This window comes from Ahaetulla prasina, chromosome 1, assembly GCF_028640845.1.
Source record: "Ahaetulla prasina isolate Xishuangbanna chromosome 1, ASM2864084v1, whole genome shotgun sequence".
In the NCBI taxonomy this organism is placed as follows: domain Eukaryota; kingdom Metazoa; phylum Chordata; class Lepidosauria; order Squamata; family Colubridae; genus Ahaetulla; species Ahaetulla prasina.
The window spans coordinates 331720753-331748204 of NC_080539.1; the positions used below are offsets into that span (position 1 = coordinate 331720753).

Consider the following 27452-nt stretch of genomic DNA (forward strand, 5'->3'; position numbering starts at 1 on the left):
ATTCTATCGTTTCAGTGGGATTTCTGAGGGCAAGGAATATTCAAGTTTGTAATTACATAAATACATTAAGAGGAGAATAATTCGGAGAGAGAGAGGGAAAACCATTTGATAGTTCTAAAATGTCAGTTGAGAGAGGGGAGAGAAGTACATGGATTTTAGTAACAGCAATAAGAAAATTACCGTATATACTCGAATATAAGCCGATCCGAGTATAAGCCGAGGTCCCCAATTTTACCCCAAAAACTGGGGTAAACTGGGGACTCGAGTATAAGCCGAGGGTGGGAAATGAGGCACCTACCGGTTGGGGAAACCCTCCCTCCCTCAGCTGAGAAGGCTGGCGGCTCCCCCGCCCCGCCCTCTCACTGCACCGGCAGGGCTTCCGTCCGGTAAAATGTGAAAAAAAGAAAGAAAAAAAACTCGAGTATAAGCCGTATATACTCGAGTATAAGCCGAGGGGCTTTAAAAAAAAAAAAACTCGAGTATAAGCCGTATAGACCCGAGTATAAGCCGAGGGGAAGTTTTTCAGCACAAAAAACGTGCTGAAAAACTCGGCTTATACTCGAGTATATACGGTAATCAAGTTTCATTCACTGGCCAGAGAATGAGCAGCTGCAAGGAGTTAACTTCTCCTTGCCAAGAAGGAACATTTTGCTCCATTCACGCCCATTGTCCATTTAGCCTCTGCCACCAGCCAGGAAAAAAAGGCCACCGCAAAACCTCTGTCAAAGAAAGACCACCAGCAAGCAATAATCAGCTTAGCCCCACTAGGTAGGCATGTTTGTTTACAACTTACCATTGTATTTTGGCACTGTCAAATGATCTTTTTTCTCTCTTTTCCCTTCCCTGCTCATTTGTCCCTTGTGTGCTTGGTTTTTAAACCTTTATTTTTAACTGGTGTGGGCAATTTAAGTAAAAGTAAAATCATAATATAATCTGATTTGGATTATAAACAGTAAAATAATAGCAATATAAATGTTCCTAATTTATAAGCAAACTCATGCACAAATTAAAAATTATAACATGCACTGGTTTGTTGCATAAGCATTTCTACAGGAATATTACTACAATAGAAAACCAGTAATTTAGGACTGGTTATAAAGTAAATACTAAATTTGCTTACGATACTGTTTCTTATTCTGCAGCTATAATTTGCACAATAGTGTTCTAATATCACGACTGCAGTATTTACTTGATTATTTTAAACCGGTTAGATTAAATTAAATCCCATAATCTTGTGCCTGTTAAAATAATCTTGATAAAAATTCAATATATGTGGATGCAATAAACTGAGGAAGATGTATTAAATCTATCCAAATGGCTCAATCAATTTGAAAGATATAACCAATGAAACAACTGAAAAACCTTCTACTCCTTCTGAATTCTTGGAAACCCCAACAAAAAAGTGGAATACTCTACTTCAGTATGTAGGACAGAATACTTTTCTAAAACCGACCCAGCCACAATATGGAATATTGTTCAATTAATCTATCAATCCCAGTACTGTCTGCTATAATAGGCAGCAGCTCTCCAAGGATTTCATCCAGAGGGCTCTTGTATCAGCCCTTGAGAGAGCCTGAACCAGTATGGCTGTTACTTAGTTATGGCTTCTGAACACAAAGAGTCCACAATTAACACAAATAGGATTTCTTTTTTTAACCTTAAGAATCATCTACTAACATGCAAATATAAAGATTTAATCCTCACAGAAATTGTAGGATATTTAGCATATGGTTTTAAGCAAATTATATACTTAATATATATGCCTTTGGAAATAAAGGAATCTAACTTCCCTTCCCTACTAATCCTTACTTATATAATAGGATGACTTTATTTCTAAGTAATTATTTTGTTGTCATTGAAAGAACATCCAGTTCCCAGCACCTGTTTCTTTGATCACCACGGCTATAATTCATTGCAAAATCATCTTTCAATAAACATGTTTATAGATCTCTCTCTCTCTCTCTCTCTCTCTCTCTCTCTCTCTCTGCTTTTCTTTTTAACACAACGATCATTTGATTTTCTTTGTTTTAAAAATGGAGAAATATATTCTTTTCATACCAAAATATAAAAAGCTTTTCAGCCAATACCCAATGAAAGCTGTATTACCTTCTTTCATTCCCAAAAATCTATACTCATGATTTTCTTTTTCCCTTGTAGCACAGCTGTAATCTAACACAATGAACAGATAAAACTGCTTATACTTATATATATTATTTAATATGTATTTGACAAAACAAACAAACAAACAAACAAACAATCTTTGTATCAACTTTCCTCAACCAATGCTCCCCAATTCCCACCTAGGGAATCACAGTTAGGAAAGACAATTTATTTGCATAAAACACTCTCCCTCCTCCCTTCCTCTCTCTATACATATACATATACATATACATATACATATACATATACATATACATATACATATACATATACATATACATATATAATTTGCATGTATATATTGCTTGACATACGAGCACAATTGAAATTTCTGTTGCTAAGCGAGACATTTGTTAAGTGAGTTTTGCCCCATTTTACAACTTTCTTGCCACAGTTCTTAAGTGAATCACTGAAGTGTTAAGTGAATCTGACTTCCCCATTGACTTTGCTTGTCAAAGGTCGCAAAAGGTGATGACATGACCCCAGGACACTGCAACATTCACAAATGCCAGTTGCCAAGTGCCCAGATTTTGATTATGTGACCACGGGGATGCTGCAACAGTCATGTGAAAAATGGTCGTAAGTCACTTTTTTCAGTGCTGTTGTAACTTCAAACAGTCACTTAATGAATGTTTGTAAGGCATTCACACTAAACCCACCATGTATAGTGGGTGTTAATTAGAAACAATATTAAATGGTAACTGATATGAAACGCTAGATTATGAAACAGCTATGAAAATATATATATATATATATTTTATATGTTTTCTGAGGTTTTCGCGGGTGTTTGTATATAGGTCTTTGGTTATTCGGGTTTTCTCCCGCGTAAAATTGGAAGTGTCTTGGCGACGTTTTGACGAAGTCTCATTCGTCATCTTCAGGCTTCAACTTCGTGCTTCTGGGAGCAATGTGTGATTGCAGCTGTTTCTTCCTTTTTAACTGCTAGTGGGGGTTTGAACTGATTGGGTGGGAGCTTGGCTGTGCTCTGATTGGATGGGTTTTTTTGTGCTCTGATTGGCTGGGGGTGTGTCCTGTTTGGGTGGGGGCTTGGTTGTGCTCAAATTAGTCTGAGTTGCAGGGGGATTTGAGCTGGTGAGCTGCACTGCAGCTGTTTGGCTTCGTGGTCGTGGTCGTGTTACATCTTCATAGTGGGTGTCAGTCTGCTGCATGTATGGATTGGAGGGGTTTGAAATGGCTAATGTTGCAGCTGCGGTCTGGCTTCTGGTCCTTGGTCGTGCTTCCTGATCAGTGTGGGTTTGGGTCTGCTTTCTGGGTGGATGTGTGGTGGTGACATCCTGGGTGGATGTGGATCCTGGGTGGATGTGTGGTGGTGACCAGACCCACATTCACGAGGTCCACACAGGATGTCACCACCACACATCCACCCAGAAAGCAGACCCAAACCCACACTGATCAGGAAGCACGACCAAGGACCACAAGCCAGACTGCAGCTGCAACATTAGCCATTTCAAACCCCTCCAATCCATACATGCAGCAGACTGACACCCACTATGAAGATGTAGCACGACCACGACCACGAAGCCAAACAGCAGCAATGCAGCTCACCAGCTCAAATCCCCCTGCAACTCAGACTAATTTGAGCACAACCAAGCCCCCACCCAAACAGGACACACCCCCAGCCAATCAGAGCACAAAAAAAAAACCCATCCAATCAGAGCACAGCCAAGCTCCCACCCAATCAGTTCAAACCCCCACTAGCAGTTAAAAAGGAAGAAACAGCTGCAATCACACATTGCTCCCAGAAGCACGAAGCTGAAGCCTGAAGATGACGAATGAGACTTTGTCGAAACGTCGCCAAGACACTTCCAATTTTACGCGGGAGAAAACCCAAATAACCAAAGACCTATATATTTTATAATATATATATATATATTTATAATATATAAATATGTATATATATATATACACACATACATACATACATACATACATACATACATACATACATGAATGGTTCAAGCTCCCTTCTAACCTGTAATAGAGAGTAGACATTCAGTGACAATTTATGTCATAAAAAAACTTTTTCAAAGAAAGAAGTTGAATAGATGACAAAAGTGCAACCATAGCCAAGACTTTATGATACCTATATAACATGTCGGTTTAAATATTCTAAAATAAAGAACCACCCAACTAAAAACCCTGAATCTAGATGGAAAAACAAAGCAGAAAATTTTCTGCAGTTAGATACTGGAGCCATTTCCAGTCACATCAAGGAAATAAGGGCATGGGCCATGATAGTGAATTCTAGAACTTGTAGTCCAGCAAATCAGAAGGACCTCAGGCTGATAAAGAATGGTTTGAACTAGAAAACTGTATCTTTTTTGTTATGGGTCATGGCCAAGGAGGACAAACTGGTTTCCAGTTTGCACTGCTTTCATCTTGATACTGCTCTAGTCATACTTCCAAGATACATTTCTTTACTCTCAGCACAAGCCAAAAGACAAACAACCAAGCCCATTCCCAAAACGACACTGATTGGTAATATTTTGGACCAAAGAAGAGGCTCTCTCAACGTTTTGCAAAATTGTTGGTGTGAGTGTTCCATTTTTCATGTATCTCTGTATAAAACTTACAATGCCGTAAGTGCTATCTTTTCTTCCACTTTCTGTTTGCTGGGCTAGTTTATGTCTAGTTTAATGAAAGGAAGGACTAGGGGAGACATGATAGCAGTGTTCCAATATCTCAGGGGCTGACACAAAGAAGAGGGAGTCAAACTATTCTCCAAAGCACCTGAGGGTAGAACAAGAAGCAATGGGTGGAAACTAATCAAGGAGAGGAGCAACTTAGAACTAAGGAGAAATTTCCTGACAGTTAGAACAAATATTTAGTGGAACAACTTGCCTCCAGAAGCTGTGAATGCTCCAACACTGGAAGTTTTTAAGAAGATGTTGGATAACCATTTGTCTGAAGTAGTATAGGGTTTCCTGCCTAAGCAAAGGGTTGGACTAGAAGACTTTCAAGGTCCCTTCCAACTCTGTTATTCTATTCTAATGATGCCAAGAGAGCAATTTAAGAAATTAAACCCTTGACGGTTTTTATTGAGCACATCAATCATTGTAGCACATCTACATAGGCTTTATATCAATTTCTATTTTTTAACCTATGTATTATTTCAGGAAGATATGAAAATTTACTGAAAAACATAGGATAAGACTATTTTTGGATTCTGTGCTATAAATAATTACAGGAGAACTTAGGGGGAGGAAGTAAAAGGAACAAAGTGTAAAAAAAAAGGCCATAAATACAGAAAAAACAACTGCCTTGACATTATCTAGTCAGTCCATCTACAAAAGCTGTATGCATATGGAAACTTTTGGAGTTAGTAAATAAATCAGGAATAAGTAGCAAAACTAAAAACAACTCTTCTTGTTTTGGAAACAGGCATGACCTTTCTGGGACAGTTGAGTCAGTAAAGATCTAGCTCCATAAATTTTGAAATAATTAAGAGATTTACAATTGAAAAAGATGAATGAATTATGTTTCATGATAAATTCTGGTCTCATATAATCTGAGGAAGGAGGAGGGGGAGGGGAGGGAATCCAAGGACTCCAAGGTCTGTTTCAACCCTATGATACTCAGTGTTTCCCAAACAGCCATGCACAGGAGCTATAACTTCAACTGTTGACAGACAAGCAAATTCCAGAAAGTCACAATTTACAGTTTGCTTTTTACCCTCTTCCAGATGTTAGTCAGGCCAAAAAGCATTTCATGAAATCAAAAGGGGGACTTGGATTGCTTTGCAAATCTGTATGTTAGACATGGGTGTTTCTATGGGAAAAACATACACATTTAGATAATTGTTCATCTTTCAAAGGTGATTTTCTCCCTGCAAGTGGTGAAAATCAAAATCAGCATTGGAAGAAAACATGACTTTTTGGATGAAACCAGGAGCACAACTACAACTAGATCTCATAGAATTCCACCCCCACCCCCACTACAAGCATACTTCTGATTGAGAACACTGAGCTTCAGATTGCCAAAAAATAAAATAAATGAAAGAGCCTTCTTCAACTGTCACTCTCTAGATGTGTTCCCAGGAAAGTGTCAGGCTTAGGCAATAAGCAGATGCCTATAAACAAATAGCATTGCATATCTTTATTGGCTGACCCTTTTCTGCAGGCTAACTCACTTGTGGATGGCTAAATCAAAACTCAAATGAAAAAAGCTCGTCCCAAAATCCAAGCAGGATTTTGGCACAAAGCATTTGCAGCATGGGCTTTTATAACCAGCCCACCAAAACCAGAGGGAGTTGTCTTATCTCTGGGGACTGGCTGCAAATCCCGTGTGCTGTAAATGTTCCATGCCAAAATCCTTCTTTAATTTGAAGATGGATATTTTTTTACCCAGTCCCCAGAAACCAGAGGGAGTCTTCTTAGCAGATGGCAGAGACTTATGACCTTCTCTGCTAGCTTCACCATTAAACCAGCAAGGAAGATTGTAAATGGTAATCACATACATGCCAAGCGCCCAGATCACAATCACAGAACCATGGGTTTTTTCCAACGGTTATAACTTCAAGCATGAGTAATTAAGTCCTTTGTTCATTGCCATCCTAATTTCAAATGGTTGCTGAACAAATGATTGCTAAGTGAGGACTACCTGTACAGTTAGCCACAAAGTGGTTGCTGTAAATGACCAATTTAATATCCGTTGAAATTACCGAAGAAAGTTTTTTGGAAGTGGTTTGCCAATGCCTTCTTCCTTGGGCTGAGAGTGACTGGCCCAAAGTCATCCAGTAGCTTTCTACTCAGGTAGGACTATAACTTGAGAGACTCCTGCTCTCTAAGCTTGATACCTTAATCACTCTACTAAACTGGCCCTCTCCTTCTGTGCATTTCATAACCCCAAACCAGGAGTGAAATGCTCCCGGTTCGCACCGGCTCTCCCGATTAGGTAGCAATGGCAGCTGCTGGTTCGGAGGATCGGTAGCAAAAATCCCTGGCCCCACCCCCCCCGCCTCTGCTGAGCCACACCACCAGCAGCGGTTTTTTTTTTTTACTTTTAAGTTTTTCTTCAGCCGAAAACATACCTTTAAAAGTAAAAAAAAAACAACCTCTGATGATCGCGGGGCTGAGCAGAGATCATCAGAACACTTTAAAAGTTTTTTTTAAAAAAACCTCTTCAGCCGAAGGGGAAAAAAAGGAAAAGGGGAGGGGGCTTTAAAAGGCTCCTCTGACCATCCCAGCTGAGTTCCTCATCACCAGAACTTTAAAAAACATGTTTTCTACATGTTAAAACAATTATTTTAAGAGGTTCTGGACTGCTATGAGGGAACTTCAGCTGAGATCGTCAGAGGAGCTGACTTTAAAATTTTTTTTCCTCTGGCGATCCCAGAGGAGTTTCCTGATCCTAGCAGGCTTTTAAACTCACTTTTTAACAGCCCCCACTTACAAAAGCCCCCTCCTCACTTTCCTATAATTACTGCTCTTTCGGGCTGGCAACGCTATGCTTTCTTCAGCTACTGAAGAAAAAAAAAACTTGCTTTGACTTCCTGCTTTGCTGGCTGAGGAACTCTGGGATTTGAAGTCCACAATAAAATAAAATAAAATAAAATAAAATAATAAAATAAAATATTTGTGCAGCTTTCTGAGATTTGGTGTGTTCCTGTAGTGTTTCACTCTAGCTACACAAACACACAAAATCTCACAAAGCTGTATGTGGCATTTTATGTGTGTGTCTCAGTTGTGTTGTGTTGTGTGTGTGTAAAATGTGAAAGTGTGAGGTTCCTGCTTGTTGCAGGGGCCATTTCGGGTGAAGTGCAGCTGCTTTTACATTGTGTGTGAGTCAGTTGTGTTGTGTTGTGTTGTGTGTGTGTAAATGTGAAAGTTGGTTTTTGGTACCTCTTATTGTTTTGTATACTTCGTTAATTATTTTTATTATTTATTGTTATTGGCCACGCCCACCAGTCATCTGACCACCAAGCCATGCCCACCAAATAAGCCACGCCCACAGAACCGGTAGGGAAAATTTTTAGATTTCACCCCTGCCCCAAACATATGACATGCTCCTTCTTTTTTTGTGGAAAATAGGAAAAGTACACATAATCCCTCTGGACTATTATAAATTATTTCCTCTGATCTGCTTGCTTTTAGGTATCCACCCATCCCATTACCTCTCTCTTCTGCATTCCATCTCCCCCACTTCTCCTCCACATCCTATGCATTTTCAAGGTCATGCTGCAATCTCCCCTGATCTTTCGCTGGGACATACCTGTCTCTCAAGTGCCTCCTATTTATCAGCTCTCTCTCCTGTTAGTCAAGAGTTTAGAAAAGCATTTAATCTGCAATCAACAGCAGGGACCCATTTTAGTGGGAAAGCATTGGTGGCAGGAATGGCCCATAAAGCAAAATACAAATATTTCAGCTGCTTCTCGTACTCTTTCTCTAAAAATGCCTCTAATGCCATAGTAGCTCAAGGAAAATGCAACTATATACAGCAATGTCTTGTGTTCCAATGTGATAGGTATCTTATTCCAATCTGAAACATAAACAGATCACAATAAACATTTCAAGAGAATACTTGGCCCTTACTTTCAAAGTACATCGTCACCAAATGTTAATGTTATATGTGAGATTTTCCAAAATTACACAGAATATTTATTTAGAATATGTGGCATTGGAAGCTGTAACCTGAGGATAAACAGTTTCTCTACATTGAACAATATTTCTCAAAATATTCCTGTGACACAATTCACCTTCAGTTCCATTATTCTGATGGGAATAATTCTTATCAAAGCTGCAAAATTTAAGGTCCAAGTTTCAACACAACTGCCTGAATGCTGACATATGGCCTTCAGGTCCCCTCCAAAAGTTGTCACCATATTGTATCTTTTAGTATGATAGAAATTAATGTTGAATGTGTGTGGGATTAATTATTGTAAATCACAATTAAGTTAAAATAAGTAAAATGATTTTTCCTGGAATAACATCTACTTCTTGGACTGTAGTCACTAATATTTAAAGGTCAAAGGGGAATCCTGGCCAAGAAAACAATTGCATTTATAGCTTATTTATAGGGCAAATAGAACTTGCTAACAAGGAATAAATGTAGTTAAAAAAAAATCTTGGTCAACCGCAGCAGGTGGCAGCACTGTTCTGAATTTGGCTGATCTCAAAATAGCTAAGAAGGGTCAGACCCAGTTATTACTTGTATACTTAGAACATCAGGAAATGCAAGGATTATAGGATACAGCGGGAAGATGAAGAAATGTCTTGGAGGAAGGCAAATCCAAACCGCTGTTGCTGAGATAAAATATATAAAAGCATTTGTGTAGCCATCAAGAGATACGATATTTGATGGTATCTTTAACATGACATGAGCTGAAAAACCTGGTGGGAAGGTAAGAGTTATCGTCATAAAATAAAGGTAATCCTCGACTTACAACTGCAATTGAGCCCATAATTTCTGCTGCTAAATGAGACATTTGTTAAGTGAGTTTTGCCCCATTTTATTACCTTTCTTGCCACGGTTATTAACGGAATAGCTGCAGTTATTAAGTTAGTAATAAAGTTGTTAAATGAATCCAGTTTTCCTATTGACTTTGCTTGTCAGAAGATTACCAAAGGTGATGACCCTGGAATATTGCAACTGATATAAATATGAGTCAGTTGCCAAGCATCTGAATTTTGATCAAGTGAACATGGGGATGCTGCAATGGTAGTAAATGTGAAAAATTGTCATAAGTCTCTTTTTTCAGTGCTGTTGTAACTTTGAACAGTCACTAAATGAACTTATATGTCTAGGACTACCTGTATTAAGATAAAAGCTAACTTAACTTAAAGCATACAAATTCATTAATGTGTTCATCACAACAGGAAGAAGAATGGCACCAACATTAATATAATTAGGGAGGATTTTTTAAAAAGTATTTTTTTTTAAAAAATGATGGTATTACAAGTACATTTAAATGATTTAAGAGAGTATGGATAAATAAGGGAAATATACAAAGTAGAGCAAGGTATTAATTGCAGAGGCAACCATTCTTTTCTATATCATCCCTCTGCATCACAAAGCAGTAATCCTTTCTCAGAGATTTTTAAAAACACTACTTTAAAATGTTGATGAAACAGTTACAGGTAAAATGCAGCATTCTGATAATTCCATTCAACCTGTTTTTTTCTTTTCATCCTAACATCAGAATGCCATCTAATCACAGCTCAAACCAATGACAGGATTATCTAAGAATGTACTCAATTCATAACCTGATCAAAGAAACAACTCGTCAACAGAAGAACAGGATACAACTGAATGCAAATCCTATGATCTTCTGGCATTTAGCTCTACAATGCATAGAAGCAAACTAGCTGGCATTAACTGCAAAATAGAGTAAGTAACTAAGAGGAACTATTGCACTGTAAGGAACAATTGTATAGATATTTACAAAATTTCTACAAATGTTCCTTCCACCATTAAATATCTTTGAAGTTAATGTGTAAACATAAATTTGTCATCCTGTGTTTAGCATTATAACAGCCTTCTGAAACATAGACTTCTAACCAAATCAGTGTGGAAGAAATAGGAAATGTAAACATTACTGAACTAGGTCCTGCCATTTCAACACTGAGTTAGTAAAGAGAGAACCACAAAATAGTTGTGCTCCCATTTAAGGTGTATAGCAAAAGTGTAATTTTCTTAGGAGAAAATAATGACTGGAGACATTATGTGATAAAGAATGAAAGAACAGTGCCATGTCATAAACTGAGATTAAGAGTTAATTATAGATCTAATCAGGCTGAACTTTAGACAGCTACACCAGCATTTTCATAAACGCTGAATATGTCAGATTTCAGTAATTCTTAGCCAGTATGAAAAGACTGAATTAAAGAATTCCATGTTAATAGATTTTCAAATTTATCATTCAAATAAGAAGCCTTTATTAATGGTGTACACAAGGTGGAAAAGGAAAAGATGTAAGATGTAAGAACTAGGATAATATAGCAAACATACACAAACTTGTAATTAACACACATTTACAAAATATTTATTTTAAAAATAGCAAGAGGACAAGAGTACTTCAACACGGGGGAGTTGGTCTCTAGAAATCTGATGCTGGCATTTGAATAATCAAGTTAATTCTAATTCTATAGTTTACAAATGGACTAAGAAGAGTACAGCTCAGAAACTTTTGGATGTAAAAGGTCACAGATAAAATTTATGGTATATTAATGTTGGAGTTTGTCACAAATAATTGTAACCCCAACACAGGTGACTGGGCCAGATCTTTATTTCAGAGCAGATGATACAGGATCTGAAGTCACTGCCATTTCTTCTTTCTCATAAGTCAAACCATTTCTTTATCAAAAACTGGATCATAGACATCCTGCACTTTTGTGTGGACCCTTTAAAATGGTCAGTCGTGTAGTTCCAGAGACTTTCTAGAGCAGTGTTCCCCAACCTTTCTGGCTTTGCAGACCGGCAGGGGGAGAGATGGAATGGTTACACGTGCACAGGTCCATTTGTGTGAGTGGCAGGCACCCACACCTGCCGCTCGCACAAATAGAACTGGGTGTGCACTCACCCCGTTTTTGCAAATGGAGCTGCACACATGCGGGCACTCACTTGCTGCATCTGTGACTAGATTCTGAATAGGCTAAGGCCCAGTAGTAGGCCACAGCCCAGGAGTTGGGGACCCCTGTTTTAGCGAATGCTTGAGAGTTTTGTTGAGAATTTGGTGTACAGTACGTCTCACACCAAGGTCATTTCTGGAATTCAGAGATGGCTAGAAAGGTGGAAAAGATTGTTCTTGTAAAATCTCTTGCCAAGAGAGTATTCCTGCAAATGGCTCCTTGGTTTATCAAAGACCTAGACAATGAAGGAACTGAAAGTATCTTCCTTAGAGATAAGATGGTAGAAAACCAAAAACAGATCTGAACAAGTACTGATAGAACTTGAAGCTTACACAGCTTACCCTTCCTGAGACTCCCATACTTACCAATGTGGGACACAGCCTCACCCACTTTTCATTGCTACTTTTCCCCACTCTGTCTCCCTCATGAAGACATTACATATGGCCCACAATTACCAAAAAGGGGTCTACCCATTATTTCAACCAATCATATTTTCTTATTTCTTTTTCTGTCTTTGAGCAGTGATTTGTCATTTCCAGTTCTGTAAGGCTGGATAACTTGAAGAGCCTTCTGCTGCCTTAGATTAGTTTAAGTATTATGTGCATGAATTACTCAATGACAACAACCTACCATAAGCAGCTATCATACCACAAAAATTAGCAATGTCAAGACTTAAAACATCTAATGCTAACTTTGCATACAGCTGTTACAAGTTAATTACCTTCTGGTGGATGCATTTAATCATTACTTGGCAGAGGGATGTGTGTGTGTGTGTGTGTGTGTGTGTGTGTGTGTGCATGTGCTTTTGAAATGGCAAGAAAAAATGTTAAATTGAACCAGAGATTATGATATAAAAGAACCCAGTAATACCCTGCAGTTAGAGGCTTTAGCTCTTTAATCATGCAGTACAATTTTTAAGATTGTGTTTTGGCAGGTGGAAAAAAATTCTTGTGACAGCTTGTTTCTACAGTAGCCACATTCCAAAGAATATAATCTTCAACATAATCAGAAGTATTTTGACTATAGCATAGATTTCAACACAGTCCACTTTCATAAAATACAAACATTTTTAAGGTTACTTATTTTAAGCAACAGAAGATGTTTGCATGTATTTGCAAAATACCAATTATAAATTTGAGGAGGAAAATATATTTTAATGTACATCCCTGAGCTTTCCATGCTCAATTTATCACAAATTCCCCTGCAAAGCAACAACTGTGTAAAAATACATATTTTCTACAAACATTTATTCTGATTTCGATAACAACAAATTACTTTGAAAAAATACAAACAAGTTGATAGTTGAGGAAGTATATAGCAATAGGAGCTAGCTGATAATACTCAATATGTTTCCAATATATTTAAGAAAGAGTCATAGGGAAGATAGTATGAAACTTTTTTAAAGACTGTTTCAGAAAGCCAGTGATTAGCAAGTAAAAAAGAGCATATGTTATAACATATAAAATTAAAGAGAGAGCAATCTGTATTAAATTTGATTTTTTTATGATAAAAAAATCAAGAAAAGCTCATATTTACATGCTGTATCAATATTACATTTTTAAAAGTCTCAGAAAATATCTAAAAAGATAAGGAAAGAAAGACAACAGACAAAATGATACACTATCATCATCAACTGAAATATCTATGGGGTTGAACAATTCAATCCATTAAACTCTGCATATGCTCCAGAGCAGGGGTCACCAACCTTTCAGACCTCAGGGACCACTAAATTCATAATTTTAAATCCTGCGGACAACTAATATGATCTGCCTAATGACCAGCTGGGTGGGCGTGGCTAGGTGGTCATGTGATTGGGTGTGTGTGGCCAACTTGATGTCACTCATGTCGAGGGGTGTCTTTCTCACACCTCCCCTCCCAGCCACTCCTCGCCTCCCACCCTGGGCTCCTTATGGCCCCAACAGGAAGCAGTTGTTGGAGCTAAGCAGCCTCCATGAGAAAGAGTTGGCAAAACAGCTCAGTTCTAATTGGATCTGACCGAGAAGGAGGCTCAGTAAAAGCACCTCAATGAGGACTACAAGCAAAGGCTTTCCAAGCAGAGAGAAGACCTGCGGGAGTGCAAGGCAGGGTACAGGCGCCTGGAGGCTCAGCGGGCTGAAATGGTCAGCCAGTTCCAGGCCATGATGCAGTACCACTGGAACAAGATCCTCTGACTCTTCGCGACCAACGGTACTTCCCTCCAGCCTTTGCCCAAAGCCCCGCACCAGGAGGCTGAAACAGACCCCAAGTCGGAATTTTTGTCCCCTTCTGACCCACACAAAAAGACCCTGAAGGAGGAGACTCTCTGCAGCAACACAAATGTTCATTGCATGTATCTGTCCCAGGGGCCATAGTTTGAGGACCCCTGATTTAGTGCAATATAAAAAATGCAAATAATTTTTCTGCGGACCACCAAATTTTTCTCGCAGATTACCAGTGGTCCACGGACCACCACTGGTGACCGCTGCTCCAGAGATTTAACAAAGTGACTAAGTAAAATTACTTAGGACCAGGAGACAATACCCTCAACCAGGGGTCCCCCATCCCTGGGCCATGGATCGGTACCGTCCACGGCCTGTTAGGAACTGGGTTGCAGTGGGCGAGCAGGCCAAACCAAAACCATTCCCCCCCCCCATTCCAAAAAAATATTGTCTTCCATGAAACCGATATCGCTGATGCCAAAAAGGCTGGGGACTGCTGTCCTAAGTTGACTTCAAGGGATGCATTCACTCATCTTCTTCATAGATCACCTATTATCTGCAGTTTAAATTTTCAATGAAATATAGACATAACACTTTCAGGAACTCACAAATTTTCTACAGCATTATTTTATTACGTCTAAAGAACCCAGGAAAACCAGAATTGCAGTAGAGGAGAAAAGGGAAACTGACATTATTTCTCCAAGGATTACTGAACTACAATTTTCATCAGCCCCAGCCAGTATAGTGATCATTTATGTACTGTAAGAAATACTGTGTTGTAGTGCAGCAACATCATGAGGGTCACAAGTTCCTCATTCCTACACTAAAGGACAGAGTGTATTTGAGATGGCATTTTTCAATATAGTTTTAGTATTAGAAATACATAACAGTACACATATTTTCAGTAATAAATCTGTAGATTGGAAAATGTATGCAAAAATATAATTTTTCATTATTTCTTAAAATGAAAACAGAATGATAATATCTTGAAACTGAACACACATGAAAACTGATGTAGATTGTTTTGTTGACTTCTAGTAATGAAATAGATGGGAATCTGATGTGGCAGAGTCTGTTTTTATTAAACTCATCTTAGAAGACTGTGAAAATTTTAAATAAACTCATTGTACTGCTTTCCCTTCATTTCAAAAGCACTGCTATCTTAGTCATTCATCCTCTGATTTATGAATGGACAGAACACCAGACTGCCAGTATACCTGTTCTTTAATTCTTTCTAAAGAAGTTAAAAACTAATTCTAATTATTAACATTGCGAGCATACTTCTAAAATTAGCTGAGTAAATTTACCCATAAAATAAACATGCAAGATTACAGCATTTACAAGTGTAAATTACCTATAATTATATTTTTAATCACAGAAGTTTCCATATTTCAAAAATATTTACTATATTAGGGCTGTCCAAGACCATGCTGAAGAGGTGCTGAGATTTGTAGACCAAGATAGAAAATGTTGTATTAGGGGTTTTATAATACTACTTTTATTTTGTTATTATACATATTCTTATTTATCTTTATATCATACTAATTGGTTTTGTGATATCTGTGTGTGTGTTTATGTGTATGTATATATGGAACAGGGCAACTGAATGGAGCTGAGCATTTACTGGCTGGATACCCTTCCTGACACCTATGTGGAGCTCACAGCAGATATTTTCTCTTTGCGCTCAGAGACAGAAATATCTGCCACTACCTAGGATTGAACTCACAGCATCCTGATTGTGAGGGGATAGCTCCACCACCAGGCCACCACACTGCTTGGATAGGCAGATCTTATTTAATAATACTAAAATTATCATCACAGGTAAAGGTTCCCCTTGCACATATGTGCTAATCGTTGCCGACTCTAGGGGGCAGTGCTCATCTCCGTTACAAAGCCGAAGAGCCAGCGTTGTCCGAAGACATCTCCATGGTCATGTGACTGGCATGACTCAATGCCAAAGGTGCACAGAATGCTGTTACCTTCCCACCAAAGGTGGTCCCTATTTTTTTCTACTTGCATTTTTTTCGTGCTTTCGAAACTGCTAGGTTGGCAGAAGCTGGGACAAGTAACGGGAGCTCACCCCGTTACACGGCAGCACTAGGGATTTGAACCGCTGAGCTGCCGACCTTTCGATTGACAAGCTCAACGTCCTAGCCCCTGAGCCACCACATCCCTTGACACAGGATGTAACTGGTTCCAAATAAAACTACCTTTTGCAATTGACTGATGGTGATTTTGTCTATCCTGATTGTATTCAGGGGGTGCTCCAGTTGTTTTGGAATTGCACCTAAGGTACCTATTATTATAGGTGCTATCTTTACTTTCTTTTGCCATAATTGTTCTACTTCTATTTGCAGGCCTTTATATTTTGTGATTTTATCCAGTTCTATTTTTTTTCTGCTGTCTCTAGGTATTGTCCACTATCCATACTTTGCCTTTCTGTTTTAAAGAAGTCTGGAGTGTTATATGGCAGATACTTATCTGTAACTATTTTGGGGTCTCATTAGTTGTTGCTACTTTGATATGCTACTATTTGTAATCTGTCTGTGTGATTTTCTTCCAGCAGTTAACCAGATCAGGGGTCTCCAACCTTGGCAACTTTAAGATTTGTGGACTTCAACTCCTCAGCTTTGCTGGCTGAGGGACTCTGAGAGTTGAAGTCCACAAGTCTTAAAGGGACCAAGGTTGGAGACCCCTGAACCAGATGGTCCACCGTTTCTGTTTTCTCAGTTCTAGCTTTATACTCATTTATTCTTAAGGCTTGGTCTCATTTATCAGAATTGGCCTCTCTGTCTCTTTCTTCAATTTTCCTGCTCTTAGCCATTGCCAGATCTTGTTATCTGCTTTGTCTGCTAGCTTTTTTATGTACTAGTCATGTAATAATTTTTGTTGCCATGACACTTTCCTATTCTATAAGAACGGTGTTGACACAGTGGTTAGAATGCAGTATTGTAGGCTAACTCTGCTCACATTGCCAGATGTTCGATTCCTTCGATCTTGATTGCTTCAAGGTTGACCCATCCTTCCATCCTTCTGAGGTCAATAAAATTAGGACCCAGATTGTTGGGGACAATAGGCTGACTCTGTAAACTGCTTAGAGAGGGCTGTAAAGCCCTATGAAGTGGTATATTGCTATTTGGTTATTTCTTGTAAGCCAGTTTGGTCTTCCCACTTTCAGTAACCCTTTCAGTATGTTTTCTTCAGTATGTCCTTCAGATATTCTTTTTCTATTCTTTCTTCTTCTTCAACTGACTGATGTAATTGCAACACTCCATACCCACCTATGCTTCTTGGTAAATAGTCTCTGTCAACATCTCTGCATGGATGAAAGGCATGATTCATTGTCATTATTTTTCTGGTCTTGTTATCCAGAGCTTTTAGTTCTGTTTGAGTCCAGTCCACTTTCCAGTTGTTATCTAATGACTGGAATTGAATGACATTTCTGCCACTGACTTTGGACTTTAAGATCTTCACTCTTCTGTTGTATTAACTACTAATGTTTTCTTGACTTTGTTGTCAGCCTGAAGGAGACTCAGGTATTTGTAATTAACTTCTTCATTCAGACTCTTGATGTTATTTCCACAGAAGATTTTGAGTCCTTCAATTTTCAGTATTATACCTTCATTGATAGCAAGAGTGGCATATTTGTCCAGTCCAAAGTCTATTGCAATATTTTACTTACTATTTGGACAGTGTTGAGCAGTGATACCATTTTAGATGGAATTTTTTTTATGTTATTATCTATGTTGTTATTTATCTTTATATCTTATTGTAAGTTTTTTTCTGGTATGCATGCATGTATGTATGCAAAAAATCTACTATTGGATATGCTTTATCTATTTTATAGTCCCACTAGTTGTGGTATTTCTTGCAGATATAAACAATCTCCTTTTAGTAGGAGTGTATTTTCCATATGCAAACAGAAATGTAAAGTAGCTAAGTTTTATGAACCCACCATTAGCTTTTAGTCTCCCACTAAAAAGGTTAGAGGCTTACCTTTCATATACAGTTCTATCTGTCTAATAAGTTCATAAGACTTTGATCGGTCCAGTAATGTCCTGATAGCAGGAAGAGGATCCAGAATTATAGTTTCAGGATGAGCATCAATATATTCCTAGGGAAATGAAGACATGGCATGTGATATTCTTCAAAGAAGAATTACTGTTGGAAACTTAGTACATGATAGAAAGATACTTCAATTTCAGCATATCTTCAATTAACAATAATTGAATTTCAAGTAGTATCATAGCAATCGTTTAAGTACTGTAATAGAAGATGTGATTCTCAGCCATATCCCAAAATTAAAGTGACACAGAATATGGTGAATGTATAGTATCTATAAAACATGTCCTGAAATTTCAGGAACTCCTAAAATTCCCACTAAAGATGGCATGCAATTGCAGTTCCAAACAATTGGAAGATATGAGGCTGGGACAGTTGATTTGTAATTCCTCTCATTCCTCCTATGTTTGTATTCAAAATTTTCTTAACAATAAATATGCTAAAAACCTTATTTGAACCTTGGTGATACCTTCATTGCAATGAACACTAGCCTAATAATAGCAGAAATTAAAACAATCTAGGTAGAGCTAAATTTAAAATAATTTATATATTTTTAATAGCTACTAATCATGATGGATAGCCATAACACTTCCCAAGCTAGACAGTCAAATACTGAATATTCATTACTGGAGCCATAAGTGATGCGATTGTGAGTTCCCCAGAAGTACATGACCAGACACTGTGAGAACAGAATGCTGGACAATCTAAATCTTCTTAAATTGCCAATTCATACAAGAACTATGAAATCTTGATAGCAATGGCACCATTAACATCTGATGAAGTTAGACTCATGCCTGAATAAAAAAAATACAGTAGTAATTCTGCGAACCTTATGCCTAGAGATTTAACACTGTATGCAAAATGTAGTCACTTATGGAATATCTCAAGTTCAGCAGTTACCAATATGTCACATCTTTAATCTGATTAATCTAGATCTATATTCTAAAAAGCAAATTTAAAAATCTTTTTAAAACTCTTCAATGATTAAAAAAAGCCCACTAATAATCTCCTGACTCCAAAATGCAAATCAATTCCGAATCTTCAACTGTTTTATTTCTGTCTTTAATCTGTTTAGTGCTATTTATGCCAGAAAAGCTAGGATACAGATTCTATTTATATGCAACTCCATGTTAAACATTTAAAGGGCAGTAGGATCAATCTAGTCTGAATACTGTGTCTGTTTGTGTGTGTGTGTGTGTGTGTGTATGTCTTTACGCCTTCTATTACATTTTTAATACCATATAATCTAAACGAAAAGAAATAAAGATATTTGGGAAAATGAACCTTTGCTTGGATTTCAGGACAGATATTTATTAAGATAACTTAAAAAGCTAACAGAAAATCAACAAGTAATTCCTTCATTTGTGAATCATCAGAACTGCTTGCCAAAGAACAGCGACAGTAAACTTAGTGAAGAGGTGGGTTTCCATAATTTTGCTTTTAAACCATGTACTGTAAAAAGGAATGAACAATTTATATCTCTACTTTTAAAAATGTAACCTGTATGTCAAACTGTTTATCTTCAAGTCTTTTTTTGTGGAAATCTTATTAAAACCTCAAAGACAATTATTTTTAAGAAATAATATCATCTAAACTGTAAGTGCGTATGAAAGTAGGAATCCAGACTCATGATTCTTTATTATTTAATAATATATACTGCTCCAATTAAAAATTACTCTGAATAACTTGTAATTCCTTGTCTAGTATAAAGATTTTTTTAAAATTACAATAACAAATAGAACAAAACATTACAAATTGTAACAAAGATGTAACAAACCTACAACCATTGCCAGCATTCTTCAGGATTGACCAATCCATATCTTTAAAAGGTCCTCTCAAATAGACAAGTTGTAATGCTATTCTGAAATTATATTAGAGTTGGGGATATTCAAAGGCAGGGGTGTCAAACTTGATTTCACTGAGGGCTGCATCAAGATTGCGTTTGACCTTGGGGGGCTGGGCAGGGCGTGGCCAGCGTGGGCATGGCCAGCTTGATGTCACTTGTGTTGGGGGCACCTGTGGTGGCCCGAGCCCTCTGCCAGCGAAACGGACTAGCAGGCTCCATTTTTGGCTACGATGGCCTCCTGCAACCCTCTGCCAGTGAAAATGGAGCTCAAGAGGGCCGCACGCAGCCCTCCGAAGCTCCATTTTTGCTGCCAGAGGCACTGCAGGCTGGTCCTTTGCTGTTTCCAGGATGGTCCTGCAGGCCAGATCTAAGCACCCCACAGGCCAAATCGGGGCCCCGGGCCTTGAGTTTGACACCCTTGTTCTAGAGAAGCGGGACAATGACAGAGAAGGTCTGTCCCCATGATCCATTAAGATATCATCCCTGAGGGGTCAGGATTGATAGCTACAAAGAATATAGGCAAACCAAATAAGGGAAGAAAAAAGATTAAAAGAAGCCAAGACAAAATAAAACCATTTGGATGGAAATAATTGTTTAAGCTTTTCACCGAGATCCAAAACAATTTTTGTAGAATGTAATGTTGAATGTTGAAATATGGAAATGCTTTTGGAGTATGATTTTCTTCAGTCTCTTTCTCTCTTTTCCCAGAAGAGAGAAGAAAAGAAAACTGGAGAAAATAACGAAAACCAAACAAAGTAGAATGCTTGTGGCAAACAAAAGCAAGGATGGTACTGATAGTAATAGATGTCTTGGGTGCAATTCCAAAACAACTGAGCATCACTTGAACACCATCAGCATTGACAAAATCACCATCAATCAATTGCAAAAGGTGGCTTTGCTTGGAACCAGTTAAAGGTATCATCTTGTGATGATATCTTTAATATCTTTAAACAGCAACATCTGTCTGTTCCAAGTCCTTGGGAAGGTGGACAATAGGTGGACAAAATAGGTGGACAAAAAATCAGTATAAACCTCTGACTGTGCAACCATCCATAATAATTTATTAAATGTATATGCTGTCTGACTCCCAGAGAGTGTTCCCAGTTTGTTTTACATAAGTTAAAGTTGGGGTATGTTAGCAAAAGAATAAAAATAACCTGGATGCAGCAGGAACATTGGGTAATTCGGAAATGTGTATCTTAAAGCAAGAAAAGATATGGACAGGAATGAAAAGACCCTGGATGAATTTGGATTGGATAAAAAAAATGACCAATGTGAAAGAAATACAATGAGGTGGCTTGGTCATAGGAGAACAAATGAGGATCGAATCACAAAATAAATTTATAAAGGAATGAATGGGTGGAGTGAGAGGAAGACCAACAGGTTGCTGATGTGACACTCAGAAAAGAGGCAAGTGAGAATTGTAAAGAACAAAAGGTACTGTATGAAGCAGAGTATGGATGCAACAAAAGCAAGAATGATTAATAAAGATAGTAAACCATTAAGAAATATAGTGAATGATTATTGTATAAGCTACATTTAGCTATGTCTCTTTTTCTGTTTATCTCATGCTTTTATTATGTCACCTTATTTCCCCCCCCCCTCCATTTCTGCACTCTCCATAACTTTGCTCTTACTTTGAAAGTAAACAGCATGACAGATATATTTGTATGGATGTATACTGGTATGTAGGCATATAAGCAACAGTATTGATTAAACTCATTAATTCTTTTTGTGATGGAATAATAATGAATGCATGTAAGCAGGACTACAAAGAACATTTGAAAGAAGAGGTTTAAAAATGTGTTAGTGGAACATTTGTCCCTGAAATATTAAAGCATCCATGACCTTTGCAAGGCTGGTGGGGCCACTTTGTGGCCTCCAGGTGACAGACTGTACAAATATATGTGTGTGTACAGTTTCTTTGATGACAGCCCTTGTTATGTATCTTTAAATATTTTGGCGGGAAACAAGCACGTTGCTGATTGGTTGAAGCCGCCGGTTAAACAGTATATAAAGGGATGTTTTTCCCCAGCCAGGTTGCTGGGTTCACCCTATATTAAAGAGCTGTTGTCACTACCCTGGTCTCCAGCCTCGTTACTTCCCGAACTTAACACTGGCGACGAAGGTGGGATCTCGAGGCTAAGGAGCACCAGAACCGAGCTGAAGCACGGAAGAACCGAACCCAGCAAACACAGGGCAGGAACGCGGAGATGGCCAGTTACACTCCGCCCGCGCCGTTTGACCCAGCTAGAGAGAAATGGGGAACGTACATGACCCGTTTCGAAAGCTTTCTAGAAGCCAACGAACTGCAAGGAGTTCCAGACAACCGCAAAAGGGCATACTTCTTGAGCCACTGCGGTCCCGAGGTCATCGACATCGCGGAAGCCCTGGCAGAGCCAACGCCGGGTCAATCGGTATCGTGGCAAACTCTGCAAACCCTGCTAAAAAACCATTTCGCGCCAACGCCGTCCAAATACGTGCGGCGTTTTGAATTTGGAGAGCGCCGACAGCTAGAGGGCGAATCCATCGGCGACTACATGGCCGCCCTGCGGAAAGCCTCCAAAGACTGTGGGTACCGAGACCTGGACGAGGTGCTGCTGGAGCAACTCATCAGGGGGGTCAGAGACATGCGTTTGCGGAGGCGGCTGCTATCGAAAAGCAATCTGACGCTGGCGAACGCCCTGGACGAAGCCCGAGCGCATGAAATGTCCACCCAAGCGGCGGAGACCCTGCAAAAGCCTCTCACACCAAAGGCGAGCACAAAGTCAACCCCGGTGCACCAAGAAGAGATCCAGACCGAATCCGACGGTGAGGATGAGGAAGGGGTCTGCCGAACCGAGAAACGCGGCAAAGAAGACCGGGACGAATGCGGAAGTTGCGGAGGTCAACACCAGCGCCAACACTGCAAGTTCAAGGACGCAACATGTCGGCGGTGCGAGAAGAAAGGGCACCTAGCTCAAGTCTGTCGAGCTCCCCAACCTTCCCGCCGAAAATTCAAATCGGCCAATCAGAGCGCGGGATCGGCAAGGCGACCCGCGATTGGCTCAAACAAAAAGGGCGCGAATTCGAACCAAACGACTGTGGTCATAGGCCGCGCCTCAACCCGGGTGGAGAAAAAGATCTTCACCAAACCCAAAATAGAAGGAGTACGGTGCCGACTCGAAGTGGACACCGGGTCAGCGATCACCATCATGTCCTGGGACACGTTGGCAAAGTCGTTGCCATCAGTCGCGAAGCGCCACCTGCAAACACAACGGCTACGAGTCCACGACTACCAAGGGAATCGCATCCCTGTTCGAGGGACCACCTCTGTCCGAGTTCAGTACGGACCACACAAGAAGACCCTACCCATCACGATCGTCGAAGGGACCCTGCCTAGTTTGTTGGGACTAGACTGGTTTCGTGCACTGGGCATGGGAGTGACTGGCATCTACAGAAGTGACTGTAACCTGAAAGACATACTCATGAACGAGTTCGAAGATGTTTTCAAGGACTGCCTGGGCAAGTACAAGGGGACCCCTATTTCCTTCAACTTAGACCCCCAGGTAGCTCCCATTAGGTTAAAGGCAAGGAGAGTCCCTTTTGCCCTTAAACCTAAAATTGACAAGGAGCTAGATAAGCTCATAAATCAGGGGATTTTGGTGCCAGTCGATCACGCAAAGTGGGAGACGCCAATCGTCACCCCAGTAAAACCAGATGGGTCAATTAGAATCTGCGCTGACTACAAGGCGACGCTAAACAAAGCCTTACAGAAAAGCGCTTACCCGGTTCCCGTGGTGCAACACCTGCTGCACTCTTTGGGGCAAGGGCAAGTCTTTGCAAAGTTAGACTTGGCTCAAGCCTACCAACAACTGCCCGTAGACGCCAACACAGCCGAGGCCCAAACGATTGTAACTCACAGGGGGGCATTCAAGTGTACCCGATTACAATTTGGGGTGAGTGTGGCACCGGGGCTGTTCCAAAACTTAATGGAACGACTTCTGCAAGGGCTCCCAGGGGTAGTTCCCTACTTCGATGATGTATTGATATCAGCAGAAAACGTAGAGGAATTGGGGGAGCGTCTGAGAAAGGTTCTGGGCATTTTCCGGGCAGCCGGACTAAAGGTTAAAGTGAACAAATGCCAGATAGGGGTAGAATCCGTCGAATTCTTGGGCTACCTAATAGACAAGAAAGGAATTCACCCCACTGAGAGCAAGGTCAAGGCAATCAGAAAGGCTCCAGCGCCCAAAAACAAAACAGAGCTACAGGCATTCCTGGGGCTAGTGAATTTTTACGCGGTTTTTTTAAAAAACAAAGCGACCGTTGCTGAACCGCTGCATAAGCTTCTAGGGAAAAATACTGTTTGGTCTTGGGGAAAGTCGGAAAGTAGGGCTTTCGAAGCAGTAAAAAACCTGCTCTCGAGCGATAGCCTGCTCATCCAGTATCATAGCTCATTGCCATTATTGCTGGTTTGCGATGCCTCCCCTTACGGGGTGGGGGCTGTGCTCAGCCACAGACTTCCAAACGGCACGGAAGCCCCCATAGCCTTCTACTCCAGAACGATGTCCTCCACAGAAAGGAACTATAGCCAGTTAGATAAGGAAGCGCTAGCAATTGTGTCAGGGGTAAAAAAGTTTCACGAATATGTTTTTGGGCGAGACTTTGAAATTGTGACTGACCACAGACCGCTGTTAGGAATACTGGCTGGCGACCGCCCAACGCCTGTGGCACTTTCGCCACGATTGACTCGATGGACTATTTTCTTAGCCGCTTATTCTTACAAGCTGCAGCATCGACCGGGAAAAGAAGTGGGGCATGCGGACGCGTTAAGCAGATGCCCACTACCAGGGGCGATCGAAGACCCCACTCCGGGGACGCCCATCCTGCTTATTGACTCTTTGGACTCTGGCCCAGTCACATCTAAGGAAGTGGCTCGGGCATCATACCGGGACATTACGTTGAGGACTGTACTCGGTTGGGTACAAAGAGGGTGGCCCGCTGCGCCGGGCGAACGGTTTAAGGAATTTGTAAAAAAGCGTGAGGAGCTCTCGGCTCAAGGGGGGTGCCTGCTATGGGGCGATCGAGTGGTAATCCCGGAGAAATTGAGGGGAAGGGTATTGGACCTCCTCCACGAGGGTCACCGAGGGATCGTAAGGATGAAGGGGCTAGCACGTAGCTAGGTGTGGTCGCCCCTCATGGACTCTGAAATGGCTGAGAGGGTAGGAAATGCCAGGCTTGCCAAGAGTCCAGACCTCTACCCCAACGGCCCCTGTCAGGAATGGGAAAACCCCAAGGGCCCTGGTCAAGAATCCACATTGATTTTGCTGGCCCTTCCACGGCCAAACCTTCCTAGTGGTTGTCGACGCCTTCTCTAAATGGTTGGAGATCATCTCATGAAATCCATGACAGCCGAGGCCGTAATCGCAGCCCTCGCCACCTATTCGCAACCCACGGGTTGCCTGACACGCTAGTTTCCGACAACGGCCCGCAATTCACGGCAACCCAGTTTGAGGAATACTTGGCTGATGAGGGCATCCGACATGCCCTCTCTGCGCCTTTCCACCCTGCGTCGAATGGCCTTGCAGGCGTTCCGTCCGGGCGCTAAGGAGGCATTGTCCAGGCTCAAGCCAGGTGACTGGCAAACAAAGATAGATTTCTTTCTGGCCATTCAGCACAGAACCCCAGCACTGCTACAGGCAGAAGCCCAGCCGAGTTATTGATGGGACGGAAGCTCCGGTGCCCACTTGACCGTTTGAATCCCATTACACACCAGAGGGTTACAAGGGGAACTGGAAAAAACGAGAGAAATGGGCATAGGCGACCAAGTGTGGGCCCGCAACTATGGGGACGGCCCAAGTTGGCTAGCAGGGCACATCATAAAAGCAACCGGTCCAAAATCATACTTAGTTGAGTTAAAAGACAACCGAGTATGGGGGCGCCACATAGATCAGATAAGGAAACGAATAGCTGAACAACCCGAGCTAAATGAGACAGATCATGACCATTCATTATTTGAACCCACAGCCGACCATAACCCGGGGGAGGCGCAAGACTTAGCTGAGGTCCCGGAGGTCCAGCGACGCCATCAGGTTCCCGATGGAAACAGCAGGGAAAACTCTAAAAGTAATCCAAGGCCGGACGGCCAAGAAAAAGAGTCTGCAAGTAATCCAGGGCCCGATGGCCTAGAGAAAGAGCTGGGAGGAGAAAACAGCCCCTCCGACCAGCTCAAAACACCACCCAGGACTGAACCGCGCAGGTCCGAAAGAATCAGGAGACGCCCAGGTTATTTGCGTGACTACGTCGAAAAATAACATGTAAATAATATGTAAATAGTGGTAAAGTGTTTTCTGGGAGGGGAGGAGTGTTATGTATCTTTAAATATTTTGGCGGGAAACAAGCACGTTGCTGATTGGTTGAAGCCGCCGGTTAAACAGTATATAAAGGGATGTTTTTCCCCAGCCAGGTTGCTGGGTTCACCCTATATTAAAGAGCTGTTGTCACTACCCTGGTCTCCAGCCTCGTTACTTCCCGAACTTAACAGCCCTAATGGATGCATTGTCTCTATCTGCACAGACAAGGAAATGCAACTTTTACCATTTCAAAAAGAGGCTCTTTGCTTACATTAAAACATGCCACAAAATAGGGATCTGCATGCCATGTTGTAGATGAACTACATATAATTTAACAGTGGGATAAGCAGCCTCAAGTCTACGTGGAGTTCCCCAAAACACATCATTTTTTTAACCACCAAAATTAGGCTTGGTGGTTTTCAATAACCACCTAAGACAGAACTAAAGATAGGAAAGACAATACAAGAGTTTTTACAGAGGAAACATTCCCATCCTCACTCTTACTCTTCCCTCTAAACTCAGAAATTATATATAAAAGTAGAGACTGGAAATCACTGCATCAGTAGAAGACTTATGGCCCACTAATAGGTTAAGAAACTCAGGTGTGGCTTCTGCCCATAAAACATGACTCATTGCTGGTTTAATGAATATGTAAAAACATTCCTGACTAGACATTATTAGTCGAGTCAATCTTTCCCAAATTTGGAATTATGGGAATTGAAATACCTGGAAGACTCAAATTGAGTGAAGGTTAATCATTTTCCAACTTCCTAGTTTTTTCATGGGAGCCTAAACTGGGACATAGCATTGATAACATAAAATTGGATGCCTTTTAATTCTGAGAAGAATTGCTCAGTAATTCTTTCTCTTAAAAGAGTGGGCTGAAATAGGCTGCAGAAATATGTTTGTTTAAATTTGAAAGAGATAATGTGAAGAAATTAAGGAGAAACATGTAATACTTTACCTGCCTGCCACTTTGAGTTATCATATTGAGTCTGAGAGGGCAGAAAGTCAATTCCAAAGAATAAGGCTCTAAAAATCCTGTTTTAACTAAAAGGCAAAAATAATTACAATGCCATTGTTCTATTAGGAACAAGCTTGCTTTTAGTTTTCTACATATCCGGGAGAAAGAGAAGGAAATACAGCCAGACACCGTATTTTTTCAGGCTTTGGCAATAAATGAACAGTTGTGTGACCATGTCATCAACGGAAATATGCAACTTTTAAAATGCAAGCGAGGAAAATGCCCCCTTGAGCAATAGCAAAA

At 40.4% G+C, this 27452-nt stretch overlaps 1 protein-coding gene across 1 annotated transcript in view; it reads right to left on the minus strand.

The window, feature by feature from the left end:
- Positions 1-27452, minus strand: part of ITPK1 (inositol-tetrakisphosphate 1-kinase) — a 127406-nt gene that overhangs the window by 23982 nt on the left and 75972 nt on the right. The window contains exon 4 of the mRNA XM_058162603.1: positions 17942-18059. Coding sequence (XP_058018586.1) covers positions 17942-18059 — 118 coding nt within the window. The remainder of the gene's footprint in view (positions 1-17941; positions 18060-27452) is intronic.